The sequence below is a fragment of the Chaetomium tenue genome, assembly GCF_020726465.1.
Source record: "Chaetomium tenue strain MPI-SDFR-AT-0079 chromosome Unknown F5144scaffold_5, whole genome shotgun sequence".
NCBI classification, from domain to species: domain Eukaryota; kingdom Fungi; phylum Ascomycota; class Sordariomycetes; order Sordariales; family Chaetomiaceae; genus Chaetomium; species Chaetomium tenue.
The window spans coordinates 48,438-70,474 of NW_027117333.1; the positions used below are offsets into that span (position 1 = coordinate 48,438).

The 22,037-nt window shown below is 54.1% G+C and overlaps 10 protein-coding genes across 10 annotated transcripts; 6 read left to right on the forward strand and 4 right to left on the reverse strand.

Annotated features, from left to right (window-relative positions):
• Positions 1 to 300: 300 nt before the first annotated feature.
• F5144DRAFT_593569 (uncharacterized protein) lies at positions 301 to 2,800 on the forward strand (the record flags this gene model as incomplete). The annotated part of the gene is made up of 6 exons (XM_066790472.1): positions 301 to 332; positions 581 to 1,071; positions 1,141 to 1,430; positions 1,493 to 1,939; positions 2,022 to 2,272; positions 2,497 to 2,800. 6 exons carry the CDS (start codon positions 301 to 303, stop codon positions 2,798 to 2,800), a joined length of 1,815 nt encoding a protein of 604 aa, XP_066640706.1.
• Positions 2,801 to 2,915: 115 nt separating this feature from the next.
• F5144DRAFT_603600 (Alpha/Beta hydrolase protein) lies at positions 2,916 to 4,165 on the reverse strand (the record flags this gene model as incomplete). Its single annotated transcript, XM_066791294.1, has 2 exons — positions 2,916 to 4,024; positions 4,081 to 4,165. 2 exons carry the CDS (start codon positions 4,163 to 4,165, stop codon positions 2,916 to 2,918), a joined length of 1,194 nt encoding a protein of 397 aa, XP_066640707.1.
• Positions 4,166 to 5,472: 1,307 nt separating this feature from the next.
• On the forward strand, positions 5,473 to 6,357 carry F5144DRAFT_269407 (uncharacterized protein). Its single transcript, XM_066783593.1, has one exon. The coding sequence runs from the start codon at positions 5,602 to 5,604 to the stop codon at positions 6,052 to 6,054; it is 453 nt and encodes a 150-aa protein (XP_066640708.1). The 5' UTR covers positions 5,473 to 5,601; the 3' UTR covers positions 6,055 to 6,357.
• On the forward strand, positions 6,351 to 8,869 carry F5144DRAFT_575515 (uncharacterized protein). Its single transcript, XM_066789082.1, has 5 exons — positions 6,351 to 7,260; positions 7,308 to 7,410; positions 7,476 to 7,754; positions 7,821 to 8,278; positions 8,342 to 8,869. Exons 1-5 carry the CDS (start codon positions 6,619 to 6,621, stop codon positions 8,486 to 8,488), a joined length of 1,629 nt encoding a protein of 542 aa, XP_066640709.1. The 5' UTR covers positions 6,351 to 6,618; the 3' UTR covers positions 8,489 to 8,869.
• On the forward strand, positions 8,698 to 10,906 carry F5144DRAFT_268945 (uncharacterized protein). Its single transcript, XM_066783591.1, has one exon. It carries the CDS (start codon positions 9,067 to 9,069, stop codon positions 10,786 to 10,788), a length of 1,722 nt encoding a protein of 573 aa, XP_066640710.1. The 5' UTR covers positions 8,698 to 9,066; the 3' UTR covers positions 10,789 to 10,906.
• On the reverse strand, positions 10,907 to 12,927 carry F5144DRAFT_268944 (cytochrome P450). The gene is made up of 2 exons (XM_066783590.1): positions 11,504 to 12,927; positions 10,907 to 11,452 (listed from the first exon to the last, which is right to left on the reverse strand). The coding sequence occupies exons 1-2, from the start codon at positions 12,750 to 12,752 to the stop codon at positions 11,025 to 11,027; spliced, it is 1,677 nt and encodes a 558-aa protein (XP_066640711.1). The 5' UTR covers positions 12,753 to 12,927; the 3' UTR covers positions 10,907 to 11,024.
• F5144DRAFT_621558 (uncharacterized protein) lies at positions 12,888 to 13,822 on the forward strand (the record flags this gene model as incomplete). The annotated part of the gene is made up of 2 exons (XM_066792070.1): positions 12,888 to 13,640; positions 13,709 to 13,822. Exons 1-2 carry the CDS (start codon positions 13,095 to 13,097, stop codon positions 13,820 to 13,822), a joined length of 660 nt encoding a protein of 219 aa, XP_066640712.1. The 5' UTR covers positions 12,888 to 13,094.
• A 520-nt stretch (positions 13,823 to 14,342) lies between these two features.
• Positions 14,343 to 15,751, reverse strand: F5144DRAFT_268942 (chaperonin 10-like protein). The gene is made up of 2 exons (XM_066783589.1): positions 14,972 to 15,751; positions 14,343 to 14,920 (listed from the first exon to the last, which is right to left on the reverse strand). The coding sequence occupies exons 1-2, from the start codon at positions 15,508 to 15,510 to the stop codon at positions 14,359 to 14,361; spliced, it is 1,101 nt and encodes a 366-aa protein (XP_066640713.1). The 5' UTR covers positions 15,511 to 15,751; the 3' UTR covers positions 14,343 to 14,358.
• A 775-nt stretch (positions 15,752 to 16,526) lies between these two features.
• On the forward strand, positions 16,527 to 17,417 carry F5144DRAFT_493720 (uncharacterized protein; the record flags this gene model as incomplete). The annotated part of the gene is made up of 2 exons (XM_066785996.1): positions 16,527 to 17,135; positions 17,283 to 17,417. 2 exons carry the CDS (start codon positions 16,527 to 16,529, stop codon positions 17,415 to 17,417), a joined length of 744 nt encoding a protein of 247 aa, XP_066640714.1.
• A 350-nt stretch (positions 17,418 to 17,767) lies between these two features.
• Positions 17,768 to 19,534, reverse strand: F5144DRAFT_494311 (cytochrome P450; the record flags this gene model as incomplete). The annotated part of the gene is made up of 5 exons (XM_066786025.1): positions 17,768 to 18,180; positions 18,232 to 18,849; positions 18,975 to 19,113; positions 19,162 to 19,302; positions 19,361 to 19,534. 5 exons carry the CDS (start codon positions 19,532 to 19,534, stop codon positions 17,768 to 17,770), a joined length of 1,485 nt encoding a protein of 494 aa, XP_066640715.1.
• Between the last annotated feature and the right edge of the window lie 2,503 nt (positions 19,535 to 22,037).

Genomic DNA, 22,037 nt, shown 5'->3' on the forward strand with positions numbered 1-22,037 from the left:
TCTTCTTCCCTTCCGTTCTTTTCCCGTTGAAGAGCCGCCGGCACTGACCACAGGTTTTGGAATTCGGCCACCGAGTTCATTGCAGCCCTTTCAGCTAACCCCGAATCGGCTGATATGCCGGATTGGAGCAGTGGTCCTACAGCGCCCACAATGGAGGACGCGACGGACGGAGCCGAGTCGCAGTCGCCGCCTCCCGCGGGCCCTTCTCAGACCCCTGTCCCCAGGGCTGCAAGTGAACCCTTCCCGCCTTGATGGATGTGCCAAGACAAGCTGAGGAAGACCAGAACTGACCAGCTCGTGATGCGCAGTGTGACGCCTGCCGGGCACGCAAGGTAAGTTTTCTGTTCTCCTCAGCTGCCAACGTGCCAATGGGTTGAACTAAAGAGACACGATAGATCCGCTGCAACAGAGAGTCTCCTTGTGCCCACTGCCTGCATGCCCGGATAGAGTGCACTCACTCTGGAAACAAGCCACGTGAGAAGCGAAGCAGGATTCTGTTGACCCATCAGTAGTGAGTTTCGAAGTTCCGATACCTCTCAAGTCCCAACACCTCGTTCGGTGATGTGTCCGCTATATGTAGCATCTCACATATAGTAACGCGGCTGCGTAGTGAAAAGAAGATTGACCAGATCGACCGTCGTCTGGACGGCGTGGTTCGGCTCCTCGAGGAGCTCAATACACAGCGGTCTCAAGCATCGCCTGTGCTTACAGTACCGGCAAAAGTATCGGTAGCATCGGCCCCGGGCACTGTTGATTCCTCCAGTCCATCCAGCTATGGTGGCCGTAGTAACCAGACCCAAGTCACCGGGACCATGGTTGAGGGGGAGTCTTCCTTGACGGCTCAGTCGGTCTTCGCCAACGATCTGCTTCAAAAGGTTGCGAGCCGAGATTCCAGGCCTGAGATGCATGAGAGGATAGAAGCCCTTCGACACTTGGTCGAAACCTTGAAGAAGCAGCCCGCAGCGAATGAGATGAAGTACCCAAACGCTAAGCCTATGCGGCCACCGGCCCTCGAGGGGTGCGAGCTGCCGCCAATTGATGCGACTCTACAGGTCATCAAGCTTGCCAGATGTGGGTAACTTGCAGTGGCCCGCCCAAGTCGCCACATGTAATGCTAATTCTTCTTGTCCGAGATCCCAGCCAACAAGCAGCTCGGCGTGGCCTGGTTTTTTCAGATGTTCGGCATGGATCGCTTTCCGGAGCTCTGTGTTGGTGTTCACATGGCCGAGGAATATAATGCGGCCCAATTCCTCACTGTGAACATCACGCTGCATTTCTTGTTCCACACCTACGGTTCTTTACTTCCGGAAAAGGCCGAGGAATATTTCCGTCTGTCCCGCCTTTGCGCCGTCAACACCGAGACGGCTCTATCCAACCTGCCTTTGCATTTGCCGGCCACGGACGATGTCATCATCGCCCTATCGTTTGGGGTACGGATACTGCGTGACAATCCGAACCCTACTCGATGTCCCCCGACTGACGCTTTGGCTAGGCGTATTATGCCATCGAGCTTGCGAAGCCTTCTTTGGCCTGGATCTTGTCGTCTAAGGCATCTGACTTATGTCAGTCCCTCGGCTATCACCGGAGTGCGACATTTATCCATGAGTCCCCGGAGAATGCCCAGTGCAAGCAATTTCTCTTCTGGGGCGTATACACTATTGATAAGGGCCTGGCACTTCGCTTGGGACGGTCATCGACGATACAAGATTACGATGTCACCGTACCTAGCCCAGGGGAGGATGCGGTCCCAGTCTCCAGCGATTTCCCCTTAGCATCCTTCTTTGGTCTGTGGGTGATTGGATCTAAAATTCACGGCCAGATCTACGAGCTGCTATATTGCCCCGACGCTATCGCACAATCAGACGCCATCCGGAAATCCCGCGCGCAGTCGTTGCTAGATCAACTGGGGGATCTTGATACACTGACCCGCGACGCCACGGTGAGGATACCTACTCGAACGATTCATGTCGAATGACCCCCCCTGGCCTCACTACCTACCTACTAATTTCACCTCTCTATAGGCAAAATGGGGTCAGTTCTCTCGAGCAACCGCCGGCGAGGAGACAACCGACTTTTTTATTTTGTCAGATCTTGTTCTCCGGCTTTCGACTCGAACCTTGATTCACCGAGCTGTCCCCAACCCCCCGGGCTCTCCGACAACTTTCACGGAGCAGTGTGTCCAGACGGCCAGAGAGACGCTCAGCCGCCATCAAGAGTGCATGGCCGTGGTGGAAAGGAATCCCGTTGGTCTCTTCTCAACATACATGAACTGGTATGTACGCCCTCAAGCAACGTACAATGCACGCACTAACCATGTACCAGGACGATTCTTTTCGCTCCGTTCGTCCCATTCATAGTCCTCTTCTGTCAAGTAATCGAAGCCAGGGATAGAACGGATCTTTCTCGACTTGATGCGTTTGTCGCCTCTCTGCAGCCGCACACCGCAGTTTCAGAGGCCGTGGACAGACTCCATCGCCTTTTTCACGTCCTTCACAGCGTTGCATCACAGTACCTTGAGTCCCAGACAGGAGCTGGTAGAGATGACCAACAGGCGAGTACGGTAGACAACTGTCTAGCCGCCCTCGGGTTTCCATCCCAGCCAGTATCAGGGTTCCAGGAAGCGTCGTACCCAGTGGGGAGTACTGCAGGCGGTGGCGATTCGGCCTTCCAGAGGGGCGTCAATCCGATGATCTGGATGGGGAATGGGGCCCAGCTCGAGGATTGGTTTTACAACAATGAGCAGATGATGAACATATTGGAGGACGGATTCCCAGAAGGTGGCGGTTGGGCAACTGGTTAAGGCCTTTTGTCCAGTCAAGCGCCTGGGAAAGCGCAAGAAGGTGAGATAGCCGAGCTATGAACGTCAGGGTTTAGGGTAGGTAGTGACAAGCTCGCCCCGCCTGTTGCTTGCAGGGCTAGAGGCAAGCCAACCACGACATAATAGCTCTCTCCATTGACCCCTTGTCGTATCCCACCGCCGAGTCCAAGGCCACTTGAACGTGAACTTCGCCCTTGCACTCCGCCAGTACCATATTCTTGCCTTCAAACTCCCGGTAGTCGGTGTCTCTGCCGGCAATCACAGTTTCTGCTCGGACATGGGCCTTGGCAAACACACGACAGCAATCCAACAAGATCTCCGACGTACCGGCAGTGACCATCACCTTCTGGACCAAACCGTCTGGACCCCGGGCGAAGACACGGTTCCACACATCATCTGACCCTTTACCACCGCACAGGTCTGTCCATATTTCGTTCTCTTTCCCCTGAAACGCGGCCATAAATTTGCCCACCTGCGCGCGGTCGAGGTAGTCCTTCCGGCCGTTGATCTCATAAGAGTCGAAATTCCCTGCTTTTGGCGGTAGCCTTACAAACGGACTCACGAACAAGGCAGCCCGGAGCTTGTCGTTAAGCTTTACCGGGGCCGCATAAGGCGATGGCTGCACCACATGGGCAAGCAGCGCCCCAACAAGCTGTCCACCCGCGCTGTCCCCCGCTAGCACAAGTTCGTTCGGACGCAGACCTCTTTCCTCCAGGAGGTATCGGAGTGCCGCAATGCATTGGACGAGCTGCGCCGGGTACGGGTACTCCGGAGCAAGTGAGTACTCGAGAATAGCGGCCTGCTTGGCCCCGCAGGCTGTGGCGCACCGCATGATGAACGGCATGTGGGCTGGGCCGCGGAGTGGGTTGACGAAGCCGCCGCCGTGGAAGTAGAGGAGCGTCGAGCCGTTTCCATCATCGTTTACCGAGGCGGGTGTGAGGAAGTGGAGAGTTGGGTCCGGTATTTCGCCCTGGGTGGCATTACGGGTTATGGTGGTGGCATCAAGAGTGATGGATTTATGCGGAATGCCCTGCTTGGTAGCATATCGAACGATTGCCTCGCTGGTTGGGACCCGTCGGACCAGCCAGCGGAGATAACGGGTTGGGAAACTGGCCCTCTGGGCTTGTAGAAATGCGAGAGCAAGCCGTTGGCGCCAGTGGAGCTCCTTCGTCTTGCGGAAGATGAAGAAGCCAAGCAATCGGACAGCTAAAAAATAAAATTGGCATGTGAATTCACGATTGTTATCACGGGGTTGTGGTTACCGAAGAGCGGGAACAACCCAAACAAAGCCACACGGTCCCATATCGACAACTCCCCAGTCGCTGTAGAAGGATTCTTCGTGCCCATGTTGTCCCGTATTTTGGTTGGTGCCGCGAAGATGTGGCTTTCCTCAGCAATTGATGCATTCGGCGCTTTTGTTCTCGAGAAATCAGGGGTACTTGTTAGCGCGAGCCAGGTGCCGAGGTGAGAGGAGCGGGGCTCCGGCTGAAGTGGAGTGTGAAGGCTAGACTTGTCTTTCGAGGCAGGTAATAACTAGAGCATATTTTGGATTTGTATTGTCAAATGCTCTCTAGAAATGTTCAGACGATTGTAAAAGGCTGTTCCTCAAGCCCCACCATGCGTCATAAGAGCCCCTGAATTGATGCCAAACATGCTGTGCTATAATATCAGTGTCAGACCGTTGAAACCCACCATGGAGCGGAGGACTTCACCATACGTAGGTACCTAGGTAGTTAACGCGCCAGAACCGGCCCTGGGCTCAGAGTTACCAATCCATAACCGAACAAGCACTTTAGCCAGCCCGAGCACCCCGCCATTCCCAACCGAAGCCTCGAAACCATGCCCATGGATAACAGCCCGAGACCAACCTTTTCGTCTCAGTTAACCAGATTTACCCCCGTTTCCCGAATAAAGACAACTACGACGTCCCAATCCGTACTTCGCTACTTACCTACCTAGTGTACTTTACCTACCAGCCTACCTAGCCTTGCTAGGCTCCTAGGCAAGGGCAAGACAAGGAAACACGGAGCCATGACGATGTATACACAAACACCCCCTGTCGAAAATCCCGTTAGCCAAGGACGCTTGTCGAACAACCTAGGAACCTGGGCAGGGATGAATTGACGTTAACCAGCCCCACCCGGCACTGCCGGCTCTTGTTTGCGGTGGTGAGCCGGGAACTTCAACAAGTCGCGCACCGTCCAACGAGAGCGAACACCCTTGCAGGGATCACGGATTGCCTTTCAGATGCCGCTTCGCCCGATTCGTTCTGCCTTTCCGGCTTGCCCTGAACCCGCTTTTGTTAAAGCCAGCAAGAAGTTGGAAGAATGCCATGGTTCAGCATGGTTATTTTGGGAAATGGAGTCTCAGTGCCGCTTCTGGGGTTCAGTGCAACATCGCACTCCGCCGCCCAGGTTCTCCGCCCCATGCTCTTTGCCGATCAATTTCGTACCGCAAGTTAATACGAGATCTGACGGCATCTCACAGGAAGACAGCCGAGCTCCTCCTCAACAATACGAAGTAACGTGGCATTCTCACCAAACACGTAGCACATAGCCTGAATCCGTTGCATCAGCGAATCCGCCAACAAGCTGGGCGCGCTGCGGATGGAATCGTGGAGGATGATTCATCGGTGGGGGCAAGGGGGTTGAGGCCAGGCTATATAAAGAGACAACAATGCCCTCAGCAGGTTCTCTAGGTAGTTAGCCACACCATCACTCTTAATATCGCCGACTACCGCTATCAACCCAAGACCGAATAAAAACCACCCTTCAACCGTCAACATGCACTTCAACACTGTCTTCCTCGGCCTCGTTGCCGGCGCCAGCACGGCTTTCGCCGCCCCGGCTCTCAACTCGCGCTCCGGCGCTGTCTCTGCGATGGCTGAGGTCCCCGAATGGACGATCGAGTCTTTCACCCGGACCTGCAACGAGGATGACACCTCGTGCGATATCTCGTTCGGCATCAACACGCAAACCGCTCCCGTCACCGCCTGCTCCTACACCGTCACTGGGGCGCCCGCCAGCCAAGCTTCCACAACCGACATCAAATGCGGCGCTTACACCCTGAGCTCCAACTGGAGTGGCCAATGGGGCGTCGAGAACGGGTTCACGACCTGGTCGCTCATTGATTGGGACAGCCGCCTCATCACCTGGCCTGCGTACGCCGACCACGAGCTTGTGAACGGGGAGGCCGTCACTCCCGACAAGAGCTACGCTCCCCAGACCTTGGCCTAGATACCTCGCTCCGGATTGAGTGTGCGACTGATGAATAATGGGATGGAGAAATGCGGATTGACTGCGTCGGAATGATGGTTATCACAAATGGGCATACTGTTATCCTAGACATCGAGTAATATTAATTTCGTTTACTCACCACTGTGGTTGACTTGTCTTGCTTCTATTGACGGTATTCAGTTGGAAGTCTGAACTCGCTGAATTGCGTGGTGGGTCTGAGCCTGGAAAATGGCGGTGGAGAGGAGAGGTTGGTTTTCTCGCCCCTAGTATGGTTGCCTAGAGTTTACGGTTTTCGTCTCGACAACAACCTCCAGCAAACGCCGCCACGTCCTTAATCCCGGCCCGCATTTTGTGGAAACACGGAAGCTGAAGACCGAAACAGCACGATGTGCAGTCCCCAAGACGTCGGACAACAGGCAGCCAAGCCATTTTGTTGGTTGTTCCCAACCAACGCCACCATGGAAAAACATTGATTGGTGCATCTCATTGATTTCAAGCGCAAAGGTTTGAGTCGTGGTTAGGCAGCGATGCCCCAAACGGTTGATCAAGCGGAGAGAGCATCACATGGGCGTCGTTGAGTTGTCGGGCCTGCCCTTAAATAAAAGTGTTTTTTTGGGCCAGGAGAACCTACCTAATCTGTTCGACGAACCTCAGAACCTGCACCCCTCTCTCTTCGATAACAAACATCGATTTCCATTCTTGCTTCCCCCCCAAGCCCCAACTCCGCATATCACCATGGAATCCGCACGCCTTGAAACCGCCAACGGCAAGATAACTTCGCTTCTTGAGACGGTCTCTCACGCGCTTGCCGACCAGGCGGATCAGAGTGTTTTCGCCTTGGGTGGGAAGATCGATCTCGGTACAGTCACCAAGGCGTTGTCTAATGCATCCGAGACAAGCCCCCTCGTCATCCGCTGGGACTCGGGCGATACCGACCACTGCCGCAAGGTCTCATTACCAGTGATTGAAAGCGATGCAGATTCCCAGGCAGTGCTTGCCAAGCTTCTGGAAGACTCGGAACCGGCCACGTATGGTGTCGGCAGCGAAGCGGTCTTGGATGAGACCTACCGAAAAGCAGGCAAGATGAACGCAGCCAGGTTCTCAACTAATTTCAACCCATACGAACATGGCGTGATCGATGCCATCGCCCAAGCGCTGACCCATAACGACCACCGTGGCATCAGGGCAGAACTCTACAATCTGAATGTGAGCTGAACTCCCAGGCGCCCCAGGCTCAAGCTGACAGTCACTGGATTTACTCCGGCCCTTCGGGCAAATTCAAAGCCCACGTCGACACGCCCCGCTCTGAGAAACAAATGGGATCACTTGTTGTGTGTTTCCCGCATCCACACCAAGGTAGTCACTCGTCCTTCCGAACCCGTAGTACGCCACCAGGACCTCGCTAATCCCATCTACTCAAGGTGGCCAGTTGGCCGTGAGGCACGGCGGACGCGAGGTGATGTTTGACTGGGCGTCAGAGACTGCCTCAGCCGTTCAGTGGGGTGCTTTCTTCTCTGATTGCGAGCACGAAGTCTTGGAGGTGACCGACGGACACCGGTTGACCCTGGCTTATAATCTCTACTGGACTACGTTTGGGCCAGCATCGATGGCCGACGGTCTCAATATCCTCGAGCCGGATTCTCTCCATTTCTTTGGCGCAATCCGGGAGCTGTTGCAATGCCCCGACTTTCTTCCAAAAGGCAAGTGGCATTCCGCGCTCAGCTTCAGACAACTGATTTTAGTTTATTCGAACTGACTGTTTATAGGGGGTCTGCTGGGGTTCACTTGCACTCACTCCTATCCTCACACTTCCGACTCATCCACCACTACCCTGCAACACACCTTGAAAGGCCTTGACATGCTCGTGTACCAGGCCCTAAAGCGCCTCACTGGTTCCGTGAAAGTGACACATGCCCTCGATGATCACGAATTCCAGGATGATCGGATGGGACACTCGGATGAGGAAAACGAACGCGCAGCCACGGGCGCAACACAACCTTCCTATGCAAGCCTCGCTACCATTGGAACTTCCATCCGGGGCCCCATCGCCTTGGATGGTCCCAGAGATGACTATCCGGATCCTGAGAATCTGCACTACGGCGGTTACTACGCCAACGGCAAATACAGGAGAGGTGACGCGGCGTTTACTCGGGATCACGTCACATGGCTTAACCACCATCCCCAAAAGACAACGCCTCGAGAACTTGCCGTTGCATTTCTGACTGTAAGTGCAATTCCCAAATGCATGATCGACTACGGTTTACACAGACGCTAATGGTTTGCAAAGTATGGGAACGAGCCTGGAATGGATGTGTACTACTCATCAGCGGTTATTGTTGCCGACTTTCGCAAATCATCGACGCCCGAGATCATCGAGGGCAGCGAAGCAAGCAAGCCGGGCGAGCCCACCAATGCCACAGAGGCGGCTGAGTAAGACCACATCAGCGAAATGGACACATGTTGGAGTACTGTGCACAACCGGCACGCGTGATGGATGAGACTACGGTTCGGCGGTTCGCAAGGAAGTCTCTCTTGGCGATGGCGAGATGTCTGGCCAGTTAGCTACTGTCGAACGTATTGGGGACCAACTATTACTTCCAGTCGCGTCGGTGTTTGTTAGGTACCCAGAAAATCTACACGTACCGGAAGAAATAGTTGAACTACGCCCCATCACAGCAGTGGAATTGAGCTCCGCCATCAGCATTTTGGTGTGTCCGGCGTGACACAAATTAACGGCGCAACCAATGCTCAGCCCTATGGTTGCAATTAGGCTACAGCCCGGTTGGCCTTTGTTATTTTTAACCATCAGCTTGCTCGGCCGCGTTTCCGAAGAGACAGGGGAATCGGCGTCATTGTTCGATACTAATACACCACCGACGACCACCTCATCCCCGCTGCCCACATGTGCTTGTCCCGACCTCTGGGCCACTGCATGGAAAGGTCGCCGCAATGCGAGCGCCGGACATCCGCACTCCGATACCTCCTTCGTGGCATACGACCTAGGTACCGAATATGACACTGATGTCTCGCAAATTCTTTTTCTTGCTCGTCGTTGGGGCAATCCCGGCTGCCGCAGCACCATACAATGCCACTGTTCTGCTCACCCAACTCAACTCTACCCTTAATGGCCGGGTTCAACTTTCTAAGCCACTCGCAGCGCCGTGTTTTTCCGAGCCAAGCGGCGCTTCTTGCCTCGCGGTGAAGAAGCAACTCAAGGCGCCACTGGGGTTTTACCACAGCAACAAGTATCAGGGGTTTCAGTACATGCAAGGCGAAGCATGCCTTGCCGATCCGAACGATCAATGCCTCCTCGAACCGGGTACACTCGACACCCCTGGCAACGCTTCCTGTAACCAGGGACTAGTCTCGTCTCTCTACGTCGAGATTAACGAGGCTACTGACGTGCCGAAAATATTCGAATACGCACGAAAGTCAGGTACAACCTTATCCATCAAAAACAGCGGCCACGATTATGTCATGCGCAGCAGCCGACGTGGCTCACTAGCAATCTGGACTAGGGGGCTGCAAGGGAAAAGGTTCCATGCGTCATTTACCCCCGCGGGCTGTCCGAACAGGCACCAAACAACGGCCATCACGTTTGGGGCGGGCGTAAACACCGACGAGGCAGTCACCTTTGCTCACAATAACGGCTTCGTCTTTGACGGGGGTAGCGCCAGTACCATTGGTGTTTCAGGCGGGTGGCTCCTCAACGGCGGCCACAGCGTGCTCTCCAACAATATCGGTCTGGCCGTGGACCGTGTGGTTCAGTTGACTATTGCTACTGCGGACGGGGAGATTCGAATTGCCAACCAGTGCCAAAACTCGGAGCTGTTTTGGGCCCTCCGTGGTGGCGGTAGCGGTTCCTTCGGCGTCGTACTTAACTCCACGTTCCGAGTCGATCCAGAGACCCGTATCACGGCTGCTATTCTGGGATTTGAAGCCAACCCGGATGTCCAAAAACGGTTCGTTGAGATCCTTGCGGAGAACATGCCAAGCTGGGCCCTGGAAGGTTGGGGCGGTCCCGTAGGGCCAAACCTCGCAATTCTCGTCAACCCTCGCAGCGATATGGACGTTTCAACGGCGGGAAAGACACTCGCCCCTTTGGTGGCACACACTTTGGCACAGCATGGAAAGGCGGCTATCACATCATACAACAGTTATTATGACTTCTACAAAGCCGTTATCAACGGCACTCATGCCGCCATAGTCCCTGTGAGTGTGGCTGTCATGGTTACCAGCCGGGTTGTCCCCGAAACCGTCTTCGTCAACGATACAGCGCGAGCGAGTATGGTTGATGCAATTATGGGTTTGCAGAAGTCGGGATTGGTTGTATCCATGTTGTCAACTATGCCATTTCTCTACGGCCGCCGCCAGGCCCAACGGAAGACATCGGTCCATCCGGCATGGTATCGCTCTGTATGGTCTGTGATCGCTTATGCCATGTGGAACGCCGATAGCTCTTTTGAAGAAAGGCAGAAGACAGTCACACTGTTGCAAAAAGGGACTCAAAGTCTGAAGCAACTCGCCCCTGAGGGATGCACCTACGCCAATGAGGGTTATGCTTGGCTTGGGGGCTGGTCGCAAGAGTTCTGGGGCGAAAACTACGGTGCTCTGTTGGAACTCAAGAAACGCTATGATCCATACCGACTTTTGAGTTGCTGGCATTGTGTGGGATGGGACGAATCACACCCGAACTACGAGTGCATCTCCGGGCTGACTCCGAGGGACGATTGATTGATGATATTTGTAGCATGGATCGCGCTGTATGATACCTGGTAGGAGGGTACCAGATATGATACCGTGGACTTTTCTTTCTACATTTAGAGTTTCAGTAACCACGGCCGAGCCACATGTGTTCGGAATCACCAACCCCATATCCGTCGCTCAATCGTATACACGTAGCCACATAGGGCATCTCGGCCCTAGGAAACACAGTATATTGACAGCTGCTACGTTGCCTGAGAAAATCATCAATCGCCCTTAACCCTGCGCTTTCGGAACAAGACATGTGCTTTCATGTCTGGTGCCAAAGACCCATTAGGCATCGAAAACCGCTTGGGCTTCTGCGCTCCCGGTGGCAACTTAATATCGTAGTTCATTAGTAGATGAGAAAGCACAATCTTGAGTGTGTTTCCAGCAAAAGCCCTTCCAGGACATGCTTGCAGGCCATCCCCCCATCCCGGGGAATCTGCTCCGAGACTGGTAAACTGGTGCATGTCTTCTTGGCCGGGCTGCTTTCGAAGCTTCAAGAAACGCATCGGGTCAAAGGTGTGAGGGTCTCTCCACAGGGCCTTGGATATCCCAATGTGATACGCATCGACACATATGAGAGACCCAGCCGGAAGCCTTGGTCCAACAGACAGCTGAACCGGCTGCTTAAGCCTTCGGAAGAGCGTCACTGTGCCAATTGTTAGCCGGAGTGCCGAAGCTGCAAGTAAACGTCACTCACAGTAGCCAAAGGGGTTAACGCGGGATGACTCGCGCATGACACTGTCAAGCTTCTTCAGCTCCCCAAGGCTTGTCCGGGGTAGCCGGCCATCCACCATGTTGTGGGATACTTCTGCTCGGAGTTCCTCTATCAAGGCAGGTCGAATCACCAGTTCAGATAATATCATGTACAGCGTCCCCGCCATGGAAGGTGTCGACTCGAATGAAGCCACGATTAAATCGTGTGCCACCTGTCCCGGGGTAGCCTCGTCGGGCTTGTATCGTGACAGCAGCCACTTGGTCATTGGGAAGCTTCCGTCGGCTTTTGCTGGGATGAAGGTCTTGTCACCATTATCCACGACAGAGCCGTGGCTCCTGAGTTCGTTTCGTATTATGGGTCGCAAAAGCCACTTCATGTAATAGTAAAAACACCATGCCGGGGTAAACACAATTGGCGAGACCACGAGACGAATGATGCTGGGGACGGCGTGGGAGGCAAATATGGCGCCCATAATTGCAATGACGAACCGCTGTATTGCCTTCAACCATCTAAAATCCATCCCGAGCTTTGGGCCGACGAGTCCGGTGGCGTTGGTGATGGCGATTAGGTCGATGGAGGTTTGGAATAGGGGCAAGGTTTTCCACTCCGAACATGGGCCTACCGCCAGTTCAAACGCCCGTCGCGCATGCTGTTGCCGCTCTTGGACTTGTGACGGAACAGCTCTGGCCAGGTCTACCCCGATCGTTTTGTAAAGACTGCTCGACTCATAACCGAGAAACCGCCACCCTTGAAAGAAGACGTGCGTAAACCACTCAATCATGGATGCCTGTGATGCCGGAAGACGTTTGACCTCGTCGAAGCTGGACGACGGGTAAACGACGTATTCATAACCGGAATATGCGAGAATGTATGGAGAGTCGGGATAGCGTCGTGCGCCTTCTTTTAGCAACGCTGCGTAGTCCCATCGGTGAACACCCTTTGGCCGCTCCAAAACGGGCAATCCATGACGGCGAATTGAAGTAAATCGTAAAATAACTTTGTCCAAGACGATAAGTGCACTGAAGGCTGCCACGGCTAAGACGACAAATTGTATTGTTTTGCTGGGGTGGTTTTCCCAGCCCTGCCAGCCCATTCTGACGTCGTGCCAGGCCTTTCGTATTGTTAACAGAGCCAGTTCAGACCTGCTGAGTCGAAGCATGGCCATGGATTCCCGGATCACCCTGTATTGTTCAGAGATTTCGGCATACTTTTCTGCCACTGTTTGCCACATTGTGAGATACTAGTTGTCCCAAGGAAGTCTGGATAGTTGACTAGGTAGAGAGCGAGCGATTATTGGAAAGCGCTAAATATTGGCCATTTGCTGTTGTTGTCAACCGGTCTCGCCCGTGCGTAACCTCAAAGTACAGAACAATCCCCGTCCCAGCTTGCTACAACGTGGAAGCGGTTGTTTGTGCTCCGAGGGCACCTCGGAAACCGCTCCGAGTGGATAACAAATACACCGGCCTTTCGTCTGCCCCCTGGCACGCCAAACATTGGGAAACTTACCTTGACTTTCCATATGTACCTCGAGTGAAAGGTACACCTAGCTTTACTTTTTGCTGACATTTCCGAAATGTGGAAATTACTTCTCGCCCTGGTGGCACTCGTCTTGCCGGGCACCGCTGCTCTTGAATCTGGTGGTTCGGCGGGGCAACAGCCGATCGACCGAGTCTCCGTTAACGATGAGACAAGGTGCAAGGTCAGCCATGTGATGAGATATGACATGGCGAGGAAACGGAACCCTGTATTCTTTTCCACCAGCCCCCTGGATGACCTGGAACAGCCCAGTATCGAGCCGATGAACTCGACGGCTGGGGAACAGTGGGAATTTGACGGGGTCTCGGAAGATGGCATGCAGGCATTCGTCTTTGGGTTCTACCGAGATCCCAACTTCTCCTTCTTCGGAGCTGGCAATTTACGCGTGTACGCCGAATTTGCGTTTGCCAATGGATCTCGTTATGCGATAGTTGACTATGCTGAGGAGTCGACCATCGAGTCTTGTCGGCACACAGGGACGCGCGGGATTTGGAAAACTGACGACTGGGCTTACATGTTTGAGATCTCAGCCGACATGTCGCAAACGAAGATCACCGTTACCAACCCAGAGGCCGAGATCACAGTTCTGATGGCGTCTATTTCGTCTCCACGGTATGCTGACGGCAAGCCGTGGCCATCCGCCAATGCTAGTTTGCTTACGGTACCTCACTTTTACTGGACCGAGCCTGTCCCTGTGGCCGAAGTGGCCGTCGATGCCACGATCCACGGCGAGGCGTTGTCATGGTCGGGAATGGGCGGGCATGAGCGTCTTTGGGGGGCTTTCAACTGGTTTACATGTCTCAACAGCCTCCTAGTGGCTCGTTTACGCGCCGGGCCATTTGCACTTTCCTTTCTGGAGTTTGGCTCAGGGCGGCAACAAGACCTTCTTGTCCCATCCATCGTCCTGGCCGAGAACGGGAAGCATATCTTCGGGACTCGGAGGACAAAGAAGTCTGACACGGAGGATTATGTTCAGGTTCGAAAATTGTATGCAGGCCAGGGGATTACCACCGAAGCACTGGAGGATAAGGTCACCGGCATGGAGCTGGTATTGGTGTCGCCAAGCCGCAACCTTCGGTGGGGATTTGTTCTCACGCACAAAAACCTAGCATTTGAGTATAACTTGGGAAGCGGCCGTGGAGGTACTGCTTACGCCGGTATGGCGGTGGGTGGCGTGACCGGGGAAACCGAGTTCACAGGGCCGGCATTTTCTGAGATTATGAAGTTTCCGGCGCGATCTATGCTCTTGAGCAAGAATTTCGTCTGCTGAATGATATCCTAATACCTATGGTCTCTAAGGCTCAATTTGAGGAAGCGCTGCTCGACTCCCCACCATCCTTTATGTGGTACACAAGCTTTTCTCCCGAGACAGTTCCTTTCCTGAGAATGTCGACTCCTTCTAGTATTGCACCAAACCCGACCTTTTCCCCCACCCTCGCGGGGTGAGGCTCGAGATCACCGTTGTTCAAGAGCCGTTGCGCACACATGAACCAGTCTCTAGCAAAGAGGCGTAGCTCTGGCCTTGCCTTTATGGTATAAGGTGCTTTCCAATTAACGTTCTTGCCGAGAAGGGCCGGACCGAGTATCCAGTCCGGCTTGATTCTCTTTCTGGTGTGCAACTGCTCTGGGTAGGGCTCGAGCGTCGTGTAGCGCCCACCTGCACGGCCTATTGCCGCGTAGCAATATTGCATGCTTGACGCGTCACAGTGGCAGTCAAGAGCGGAATCCAGAGCATTCTTTGTGTACGCCCTGATGTCGGCGGCACTGCTTGGGTCGTGATAGTCAAATGCCTTCTCGGCACCACGGCTCTCGACTAGGGCAAAGTTCTTTGGCGAGCATGTGGTGATGGGTATTAAACCGGCCCTGTCTCGGTCAGTTACACGACAACAGTCATCATGATCGATGGCCACTTACTTGCGTGCTAACTGGATTGCAAGCGTGCCTGACGCGGTGCTGCCGCCATAGACTAGAATATACTGTGGCGTCGTCGCCGGAGAGTCTGGATGTCCGGGTACCTTTAGGGACTGGAATAGGGCATAACCGATGGTGGCAACACCAATGCTGAGGGTTGCGCCAGAGTCGAAGGATATGCCGTCGGGGAGCCTCAGGGCACAGTCGGCAGTGGCACCGACATATTCTGCAAATGCTCCAATCCGGGGAGTCGCGGGATTCATAGGTGTGATGGCGGCGCAAACCCGGTCACCGACAGCGAACTTGCTGGGGGGGACGGCAGAGCCAACTGCAACAACAACTCCCGAGCAATCACTGCCAGCTACAGCACCCTCCACTGCCATAGCCCCAGTGAGCTTAACATCCACGGGATTGACCGCCACAGCTACTGTCCTTACAAGGAGCATATCAGGCTCTACTTCCGGGAGGGGGACGCCATGAGCAACCGCCAGATTCCCCAAACTGTCAGCAATAATTGCTGTTTGGCTATCTGGAAGTGGCATTTCCTTTTCTGTTGCTTTTGAGACTGACACGGAGTATGAGCCGGAGGCACAGATTACAAGACTCCAGAACTAGTATTGTCAAATTATTCGAGTCATGTTTCCGATATTATCATCACGGCGCGGTTACTTGCAAAGTAAGCATGCCTTGCAACTAAGCATGCCTTGATTACACAATGCCGGCTGGTTGTCTCCCATATCCGCTTCGGGGTCGGGATCGGGATCGGGGTCGGAACCGGGGTGGGGCCGGTGGCGTCCGATATCCTAGTCGTGTCCTATCGGATGTCACTGTGCGACCCGCGGTCGGGGTTTGAATACTGTGTAAGCTAAACTGCTTTGGTCGCATCAAGGAATAAATAGTTATTTAGCTAAAGGGTAAGCCGATCGCAGGTCGAGATCTCAGCAGGGAGCATCGAGCCATTGGGGAAAGTGTGTACATATTGCCTCCCTGAATAAAGTGCTGGTCGAGGGACACGTACGTGTACATGCATACATACACGTCCCTGCTACTGTGCTCCATTCCCGCCCACGAACGAAAGAGGAAGAATCGCCGGTTGTTTGCGGCGTTCGAAATTGGCTCATGTGCTGCAGGCTGTGGTTGGATGGCATATTCCGTTGTGACACGGTCAAAAGTGACAGAAGTGAGTGAAAACGAGCACCATGTAAAAACGGGACGCGACTGCCCCGCATTTGGTCAGGAAACACCTTCCTGTGTTGGTTGCCTAGGGCTCTTGTTTGGCGAGTCCCTTGCTGGGACGAACCTGGAAGTTAATGCGCCCGTCCCAATGAAACGGAAGGAGGAATGCTTGATGGGCCAGTGACGGTCACGCACCCTGTGCCACCACCACAAAAGTGAAGGCAATCTGGGTGCCATGGCTTTTCCTCGGTTGCCAGAGGTTTGCATCTGGCACATACACACAACATTGGACCCAACCCGCACTCCACAGAAAGCCGTCCACACCTCCCGAGTCCCGACCGCACACCAAGCTGCAGGATTTCCACGCTAACTGAACCCAACGATGTCCTCTCCGAAAGAGCTCTGGTGGGCAGCACGCAATCCCCCAGCTGACCCTCAAAACCTCGACTTCAAAGACAAGGCAGTTCTCGTTACGGGCGCCAACTCGGGTCTCGGCCATGCTGCCGCCATCAAATACGCCGCCCTCGGCGCCAACCCCCTCATCTTGGCTGTACGATCACAACAGAAAGGAGAAGAAGCCAAGGCCGACATCATCCGTGCTACAAAATGCTCTCTCGATATCTTCGTGATCGAGATCCTCGAGTTGACAACTTTTGCGTCGGTCAGAGAATTTGCCGACCGCGTCAACACCCGAGTACCCCAACTCCACGTGGTCCAGCTCGCCGCCGGAATCTCAACGCCAGGTTTTGAGAAAAGCCCCGATGGCTACGAGATGGGGCTGCAGGTGAATGTGCTCTCGACAACCCTTTTGGCGTTATTGCTATTGCCAAAGCTGCGGGAGACTGCGGTTGCCACCGCTGCCGCCCCGGATGGCTTCATCCCACACATGTCCTTCGTCAACAGCATTGCGCACCTCGAAGTCAAGCCTGAATGGATTGCCGATGGGGAGACCTTGCTACAGCGGATACAAAACGAATCCAAGTTTGACAAAGTGAGCCAATACTATTTGATCAAGCTTGCTGGTATGTTTGTCCTGCGTGGACTCGTTGAAAGGGTTGGGAGCGAGAGGTTGGTGATCAACGCCACCTGTCCCGGCATGTGCAAAACCAACATGGGCCGCAACCACCCGCTCGTCGAGCGTATTTTCATGGCCATCTTCTACGTCTTCCTGGGCCGTTCGGCAGAGCAGGGAAGTCGGTCCATGGTTAGTGCCACCGGTCTGGGTCCCGAAAGCCATGGAAAGTTTTGGGTAAATGACAAGTACCTCCCGTAAGTGTTCTTTCACATTGAACCGGCTCATACTATTCTAATTGTTGCCCCAGACCGAGTCAGTTCATGGAGAGTGAACGTGGCAACGAACTGTACCGAGAGACATGGAGCGAAATTTTGAGCATTCTCCGTAGTCACGTTGGCCCGGATACCATTTAGGGAGTGACAAGGAGAAGTGTATCATCTACCTCGGGTTGTAGGGCATGAGAGAATATTTAGTTTGAAGCTTGAAAATTGGCAATGCCAAACGCTAGTCAAATTCATTCTTGGCTCCGTGACTTGTGTTGACGGTTCCACACACTTCTAAGACAAAAGGCTTTACACCTGCGCAACGATCAAATCTGCGTAGACTACCTAATTCTTCTCCTTGAACAGCAAAGAAAGTCCAGTATTGGGCATGATATTGTGGTGCCGCTCAATGTTTGCTGGCCGGCTGTCCACACCCTCGGGATACTTGAACTCGTAACGCGTCAGAAGCCGTATGAACATCAGCTTCATGACGTCCTGGGCTAAGAATCGACCCGGGCAGGCGTGTAAGCCGCTCCCAAATGGGAGCATGTCTTCTGAGATTGACGCAAAATGGAACTTGTTCGGGTCGATCTGCTCTCTCTTCCGTAGAAACCGCTTCGCGTCGAAGGTCTCAGCGTTCTCATGCAGGTCAGGGTCGAGGCCGATCAGCTCGTTTGGCATCGCGATTTGAGTACCGGCTGGTAGGTGAAGACCATCCTTGAACGTGAAATCCTCTACTGCCATTCGCTGAAGCGTCACTGTATCTCGAGTTAGAGCGAAGCCCTAGAACAGAAATGCCTTCCACTTACGCTGCTGCAACGTGTGCACTCGCTGACTCTCCTTCATAAAGCTGTCCATGATGCGAAGCGCGGCAAGAGATTGACGCGTCCAGCTGCCATATTGTTTCAAGACCTTGGAGATCTCCTCCTGGATTTCTACCAGACATTCAGGCCGATCCATCAAGTCATAAAGAATCGAGAGAGCGGTGGCGGCGCTGCTGTGAATCGACGCAATCGTAATGATGAACTCATCTTGGGCAAGTTTATCCGGGGTCAGAGTCGAGCCGGTAGAATGGTATGCGTCAAGAATCCACTGGATACCATCTTCGTGTTTCACCTTTTCTCCTTTTCCCCGTGCTTTGTACTCGGCTTTTCTCGTCTCCAGGATCGGCCGCAGGAGGTTCCCGGCCCGTTTCCGGTACCTGTAAACGTCTTTGACGTCCCCATCAAAGTACTTTGCCAGCCAGCGAGTCCAAGGATGGTACCGAGCTCGAACGCCATGGGATGCCTTGAAGGCGCTGTTGGTGAAACCAAGAATGATATCCTGCCACTCTTGATTGTCACAGAGCTCAGGCCCAACCAGGGACCGCGCAGTAATGCGAGAGAACACGTTAAGTAGGAACTGGTATGTGACAACTGGAGTCCAGTCTGGTAAATGTTAGCACATGGGGACACTCATGGCTGAGGTTGAGATGGAGACGGGGGTACCTTTACACGGTGGCATCAGTTCCTTGTAGGCTCCAATGCACTTGTCGTTCATGTCGGGTATCAACTCGGCTGTAAAAGCTTTAGGTTCCACGTTTGCGTTGGAGCTGGGAAGTACAAACTTAGCGCCTTGGTTACATCGTGTCGAACCACAAGGATGGCTTCATCCGTCATCTTGGGGCCTCCGATATCATTGATGATGGTTGACTAAAGGCATTAGTCACGCTTTTGTCCGGGAAGTAACAGGGCACCTACTTTCTCGAGCGACAGGGGGAAGCTCAACTTGGTTTGTGGAGCGCTCCTGACCTCCTCTAGGTATTTAGGAGGTAGGATGACGAGCGGACTTTGGAAGTCAACATGGTTGAGCATCGAAAAGGGCTTGCCTTGTTTGATATACTGTTTCAGCGTTAGAGACACTGGATTCACTTTGTTATCGCTGAACATAGCCACCCACCTCGGCGTAACCCTTTCTCATTAAACTCCGTGTGTCGTTGAGATATCTGAGCAACGAGTTGTCGCCCTCAAATTGAAGATAAGGTATGTCAAGCTTCGGACCCGATGCCCGCGCTCTCAATACTAGCCATGCAGCCACCGCAACAAGGACGGTGGAGACAAGAGCTACGGACATGATATCCGAGTACCGTTTGGTGCAGTGTATCCCAGTATTCGAGTTATGGCGAGTCGAAAATTGCGACTGACTTGGCAGTGCAGCGCCCGTTCGCAAAGTTAAGTGAGGATGGGGACGGCGCCGGCGTTCACAACCAGCTTCTTCAGAAACTGGAGATACCAGTACCTTGAGCGCCAAGGGGTCACGGCTCGCAGCTGAAGTAAATGTTGGCTCACTACTTGGCCGAAATGTGCCGTGACACAGTGTGGTGACACGGACGGCGCAGCATCCCAATGGTGCGCGTTCAGACGCAAACAGCAGCCACAATTGCAACCAAATTATGAGTCCTCCCCTCCGATTGGGCCTGACTTTAGGAGGTTGCAGTTGTATTACCATGTTTAAAGGGGCGCCTGCACGTTGGTGCCTTGGGGGGGTGGCGTGGCTGGAGTCATTCTTGATCAACATGGGGTGTTGTGTCCGGCCAATGAACAAATGCAATCGAAAGTCTCTGCGAGGGGTTCACATTGTTGGTGTTGTGAGAGGTACCGGTCGTAACACGCCAGCAGTAATTCCGTTCCTCCAATAGTAAAGAGGGCTCTCGGGGACACTGGCTATCTCCCTGGGAGTTGATAAGCCAGTTGTGTAGTCGGCGGTTGCAGCGACACTAGAAAATTGGCCTGTGGTGTAGTAGTAACATCAGCGGTGCGGTCGGGTTGTTAAAACTGAGATGCGGCGGTCCCCGGTCTGCGTATACCGTGGCCCGGCCTCATCAAGGCCCCTGGTTCGAAAGTGGGAAGTACCACTCGTTTCGTTTTGTTATTTTATATATTTTCAACGTTTTTTTTTATTTTGAGCGAGTCGAGGAAAAGTCGTATTAAAAATCGCCATGTTCAGCACCTGCTCGTTAAGCTAGCCCTTAGGAACGGGGCTCAGGGGAACCGCACCCACCCTCGAAGAGACGGGAGTTATCATATCAACTACCATGGAGACTGTTAACTAACCAGGCTCAAGGACCTTGCCAGAACAACGCGCGAAGCACGGACGAGGGCTTGGAGGAACAACCTGCAGGAAGCAAGCGAGGCAAAGAAGCCCGATCAGATGTGGAGCTTGGAAAGATGGGCCAGGCTACGGAGCTTTTTGCCGCCGGAACCACCGAGACTACCGGCATTCAAGGACTCGTCCGGGAAGGTAACGGCCGAAACGCACGACCAGAAGGCTAACGCACTGGCCGAGAGGTTCTTCCCGGATCCACCGGCCAACCTAACGGATGTGGAAGATCAAACCTTTTTGGGCAGCTGGAACCCGGGCTTCGACGTTGTACAAGCAGTGACGCCGACCGAGATTACGGAAGCGATAGGAAGAGCAAGCCCCTGGAAGGCGCCAGGCGAGGATTTGCTCCCGATGGGCCTTCTGAAGGCGTGCGGAGCACCGTTAGCTGAAGTGCTGGCCCTTCTGGCGACAAGGTGTCTGGAGCTAGGATGGTTCCCGAACCGTTTCAAGAGGGCGAAGACTGTAGTACTACCGAAACCAGGAAAGGCTCCGCCGGTGTATCAGACCCCGGGGGGATACAGGCCCATTGCTCTGCTGCCAACCCTAGGGAAGGTAATAGAGTCAGTGGTCGCCAGGAAGGTCACTCAAACTGCAGAAGTCAACGGCCTCTTACCAGATGAACAAATGGGGAACAGAGCACACCGCTCCACAGAGCTGGCTGTCCGGCTAGTAGTAGCCCAGGTCCAGGAGGCGTGGAGACAGAAGGGTGCGGCGTCCCTATTGCAACTGGACATCTCAGGAGCCTTTGACACGGTCAACCATACCCGACTGCTAGCAACTTTGCGAGAAATGGGCTACCCGAGGTGGCTGGTCCTCTGGACGAGAGACTGGTTGACGGGTCGAGAGGCCACCCTTCTTTTCGACGGCAAGACGGCGGCACCGACGGCAATTCGGGCAGGGGTCCCCCAAGGCTCACCCCTTTCCCCTGTTCTCTTCATCCTCTATATTTCCTCATTATACAAGCAGCTAAAAGACGAGCACCCTCACTTGGCTATAACGGGGTTTGCGGATGACACCAACCTCCTGGTGTTTGGTCGAAACCCCGAGGCCAATGTCCGGCAACTGGAGGCGGCGTGGGAAACATGCATGCGATGGGCGGACAGTCGGGGGATGAAGTTCGCCCCGGAAAAGAGCGAACTGATCCATTTCAACAAGGGACGACGGCAGTGGACAAACCAGCTGGAACTCACTAACCCAGGGGGAGGCACCAGCCCCGTCAGACCGAAGGAGTCTGCCAGGTTCCTGGGAGTCTGGCTGGACCGGAAGCTCAACTGGAAAGCCCACCTTGCGGCGGTGGAGAAGAAGCTGAGGACCCAGAGCTATGCCCTGTCGAGGCTAGCGGCATCGACGTGGGGACTGGGTCTAGCCAAAGCGCGAGAAGTGTACACAAAGTGCATCCGGTCAGCGCTGGCCTATGGCGCATCGTCGTTCCACATTCCCACGGATGTGGGAGGCGAACCGGTGAAGAAAGGCA

Bases quoted from the DNA above. Each gene is read 5' to 3' on its own strand.
- F5144DRAFT_268942 (XM_066783589.1), bottom strand. From the start codon at position 15,510: ATGCCACTTCCAGATAGCCAAACAGCAATTATTGCTGACAGTTTGGGG. The intron at 14,921-14,971 runs GTAAGTGGCCAT...TGACCGAGACAG, and splicing joins GCAATCCAGTTAGCACGCAA to GGCCGGTTTAATACCCATCA.
- F5144DRAFT_268945 (XM_066783591.1), top strand. From the start codon at position 9,067: ATGACACTGATGTCTCGCAAATTCTTTTTCTTGCTCGTCGTTGGGGCA.
- F5144DRAFT_268944 (XM_066783590.1), bottom strand. From the start codon at position 12,752: ATGTGGCAAACAGTGGCAGAAAAGTATGCCGAAATCTCTGAACAATAC. The intron at 11,453-11,503 runs GTGAGTGACGTT...CAATTGGCACAG, and splicing joins CGTTAACCCCTTTGGCTACT to TGACGCTCTTCCGAAGGCTT.
- F5144DRAFT_269407 (XM_066783593.1), top strand. From the start codon at position 5,602: ATGCACTTCAACACTGTCTTCCTCGGCCTCGTTGCCGGCGCCAGCACG.
- F5144DRAFT_575515 (XM_066789082.1), top strand. From the start codon at position 6,619: ATGGGCGTCGTTGAGTTGTCGGGCCTGCCCTTAAATAAAAGTGTTTTT. The intron at 7,755-7,820 runs GCAAGTGGCATT...GACTGTTTATAG, and splicing joins CCCCGACTTTCTTCCAAAAG to GGGGTCTGCTGGGGTTCACT. The intron at 8,279-8,341 runs GTAAGTGCAATT...TGGTTTGCAAAG, and splicing joins TTGCCGTTGCATTTCTGACT to TATGGGAACGAGCCTGGAAT.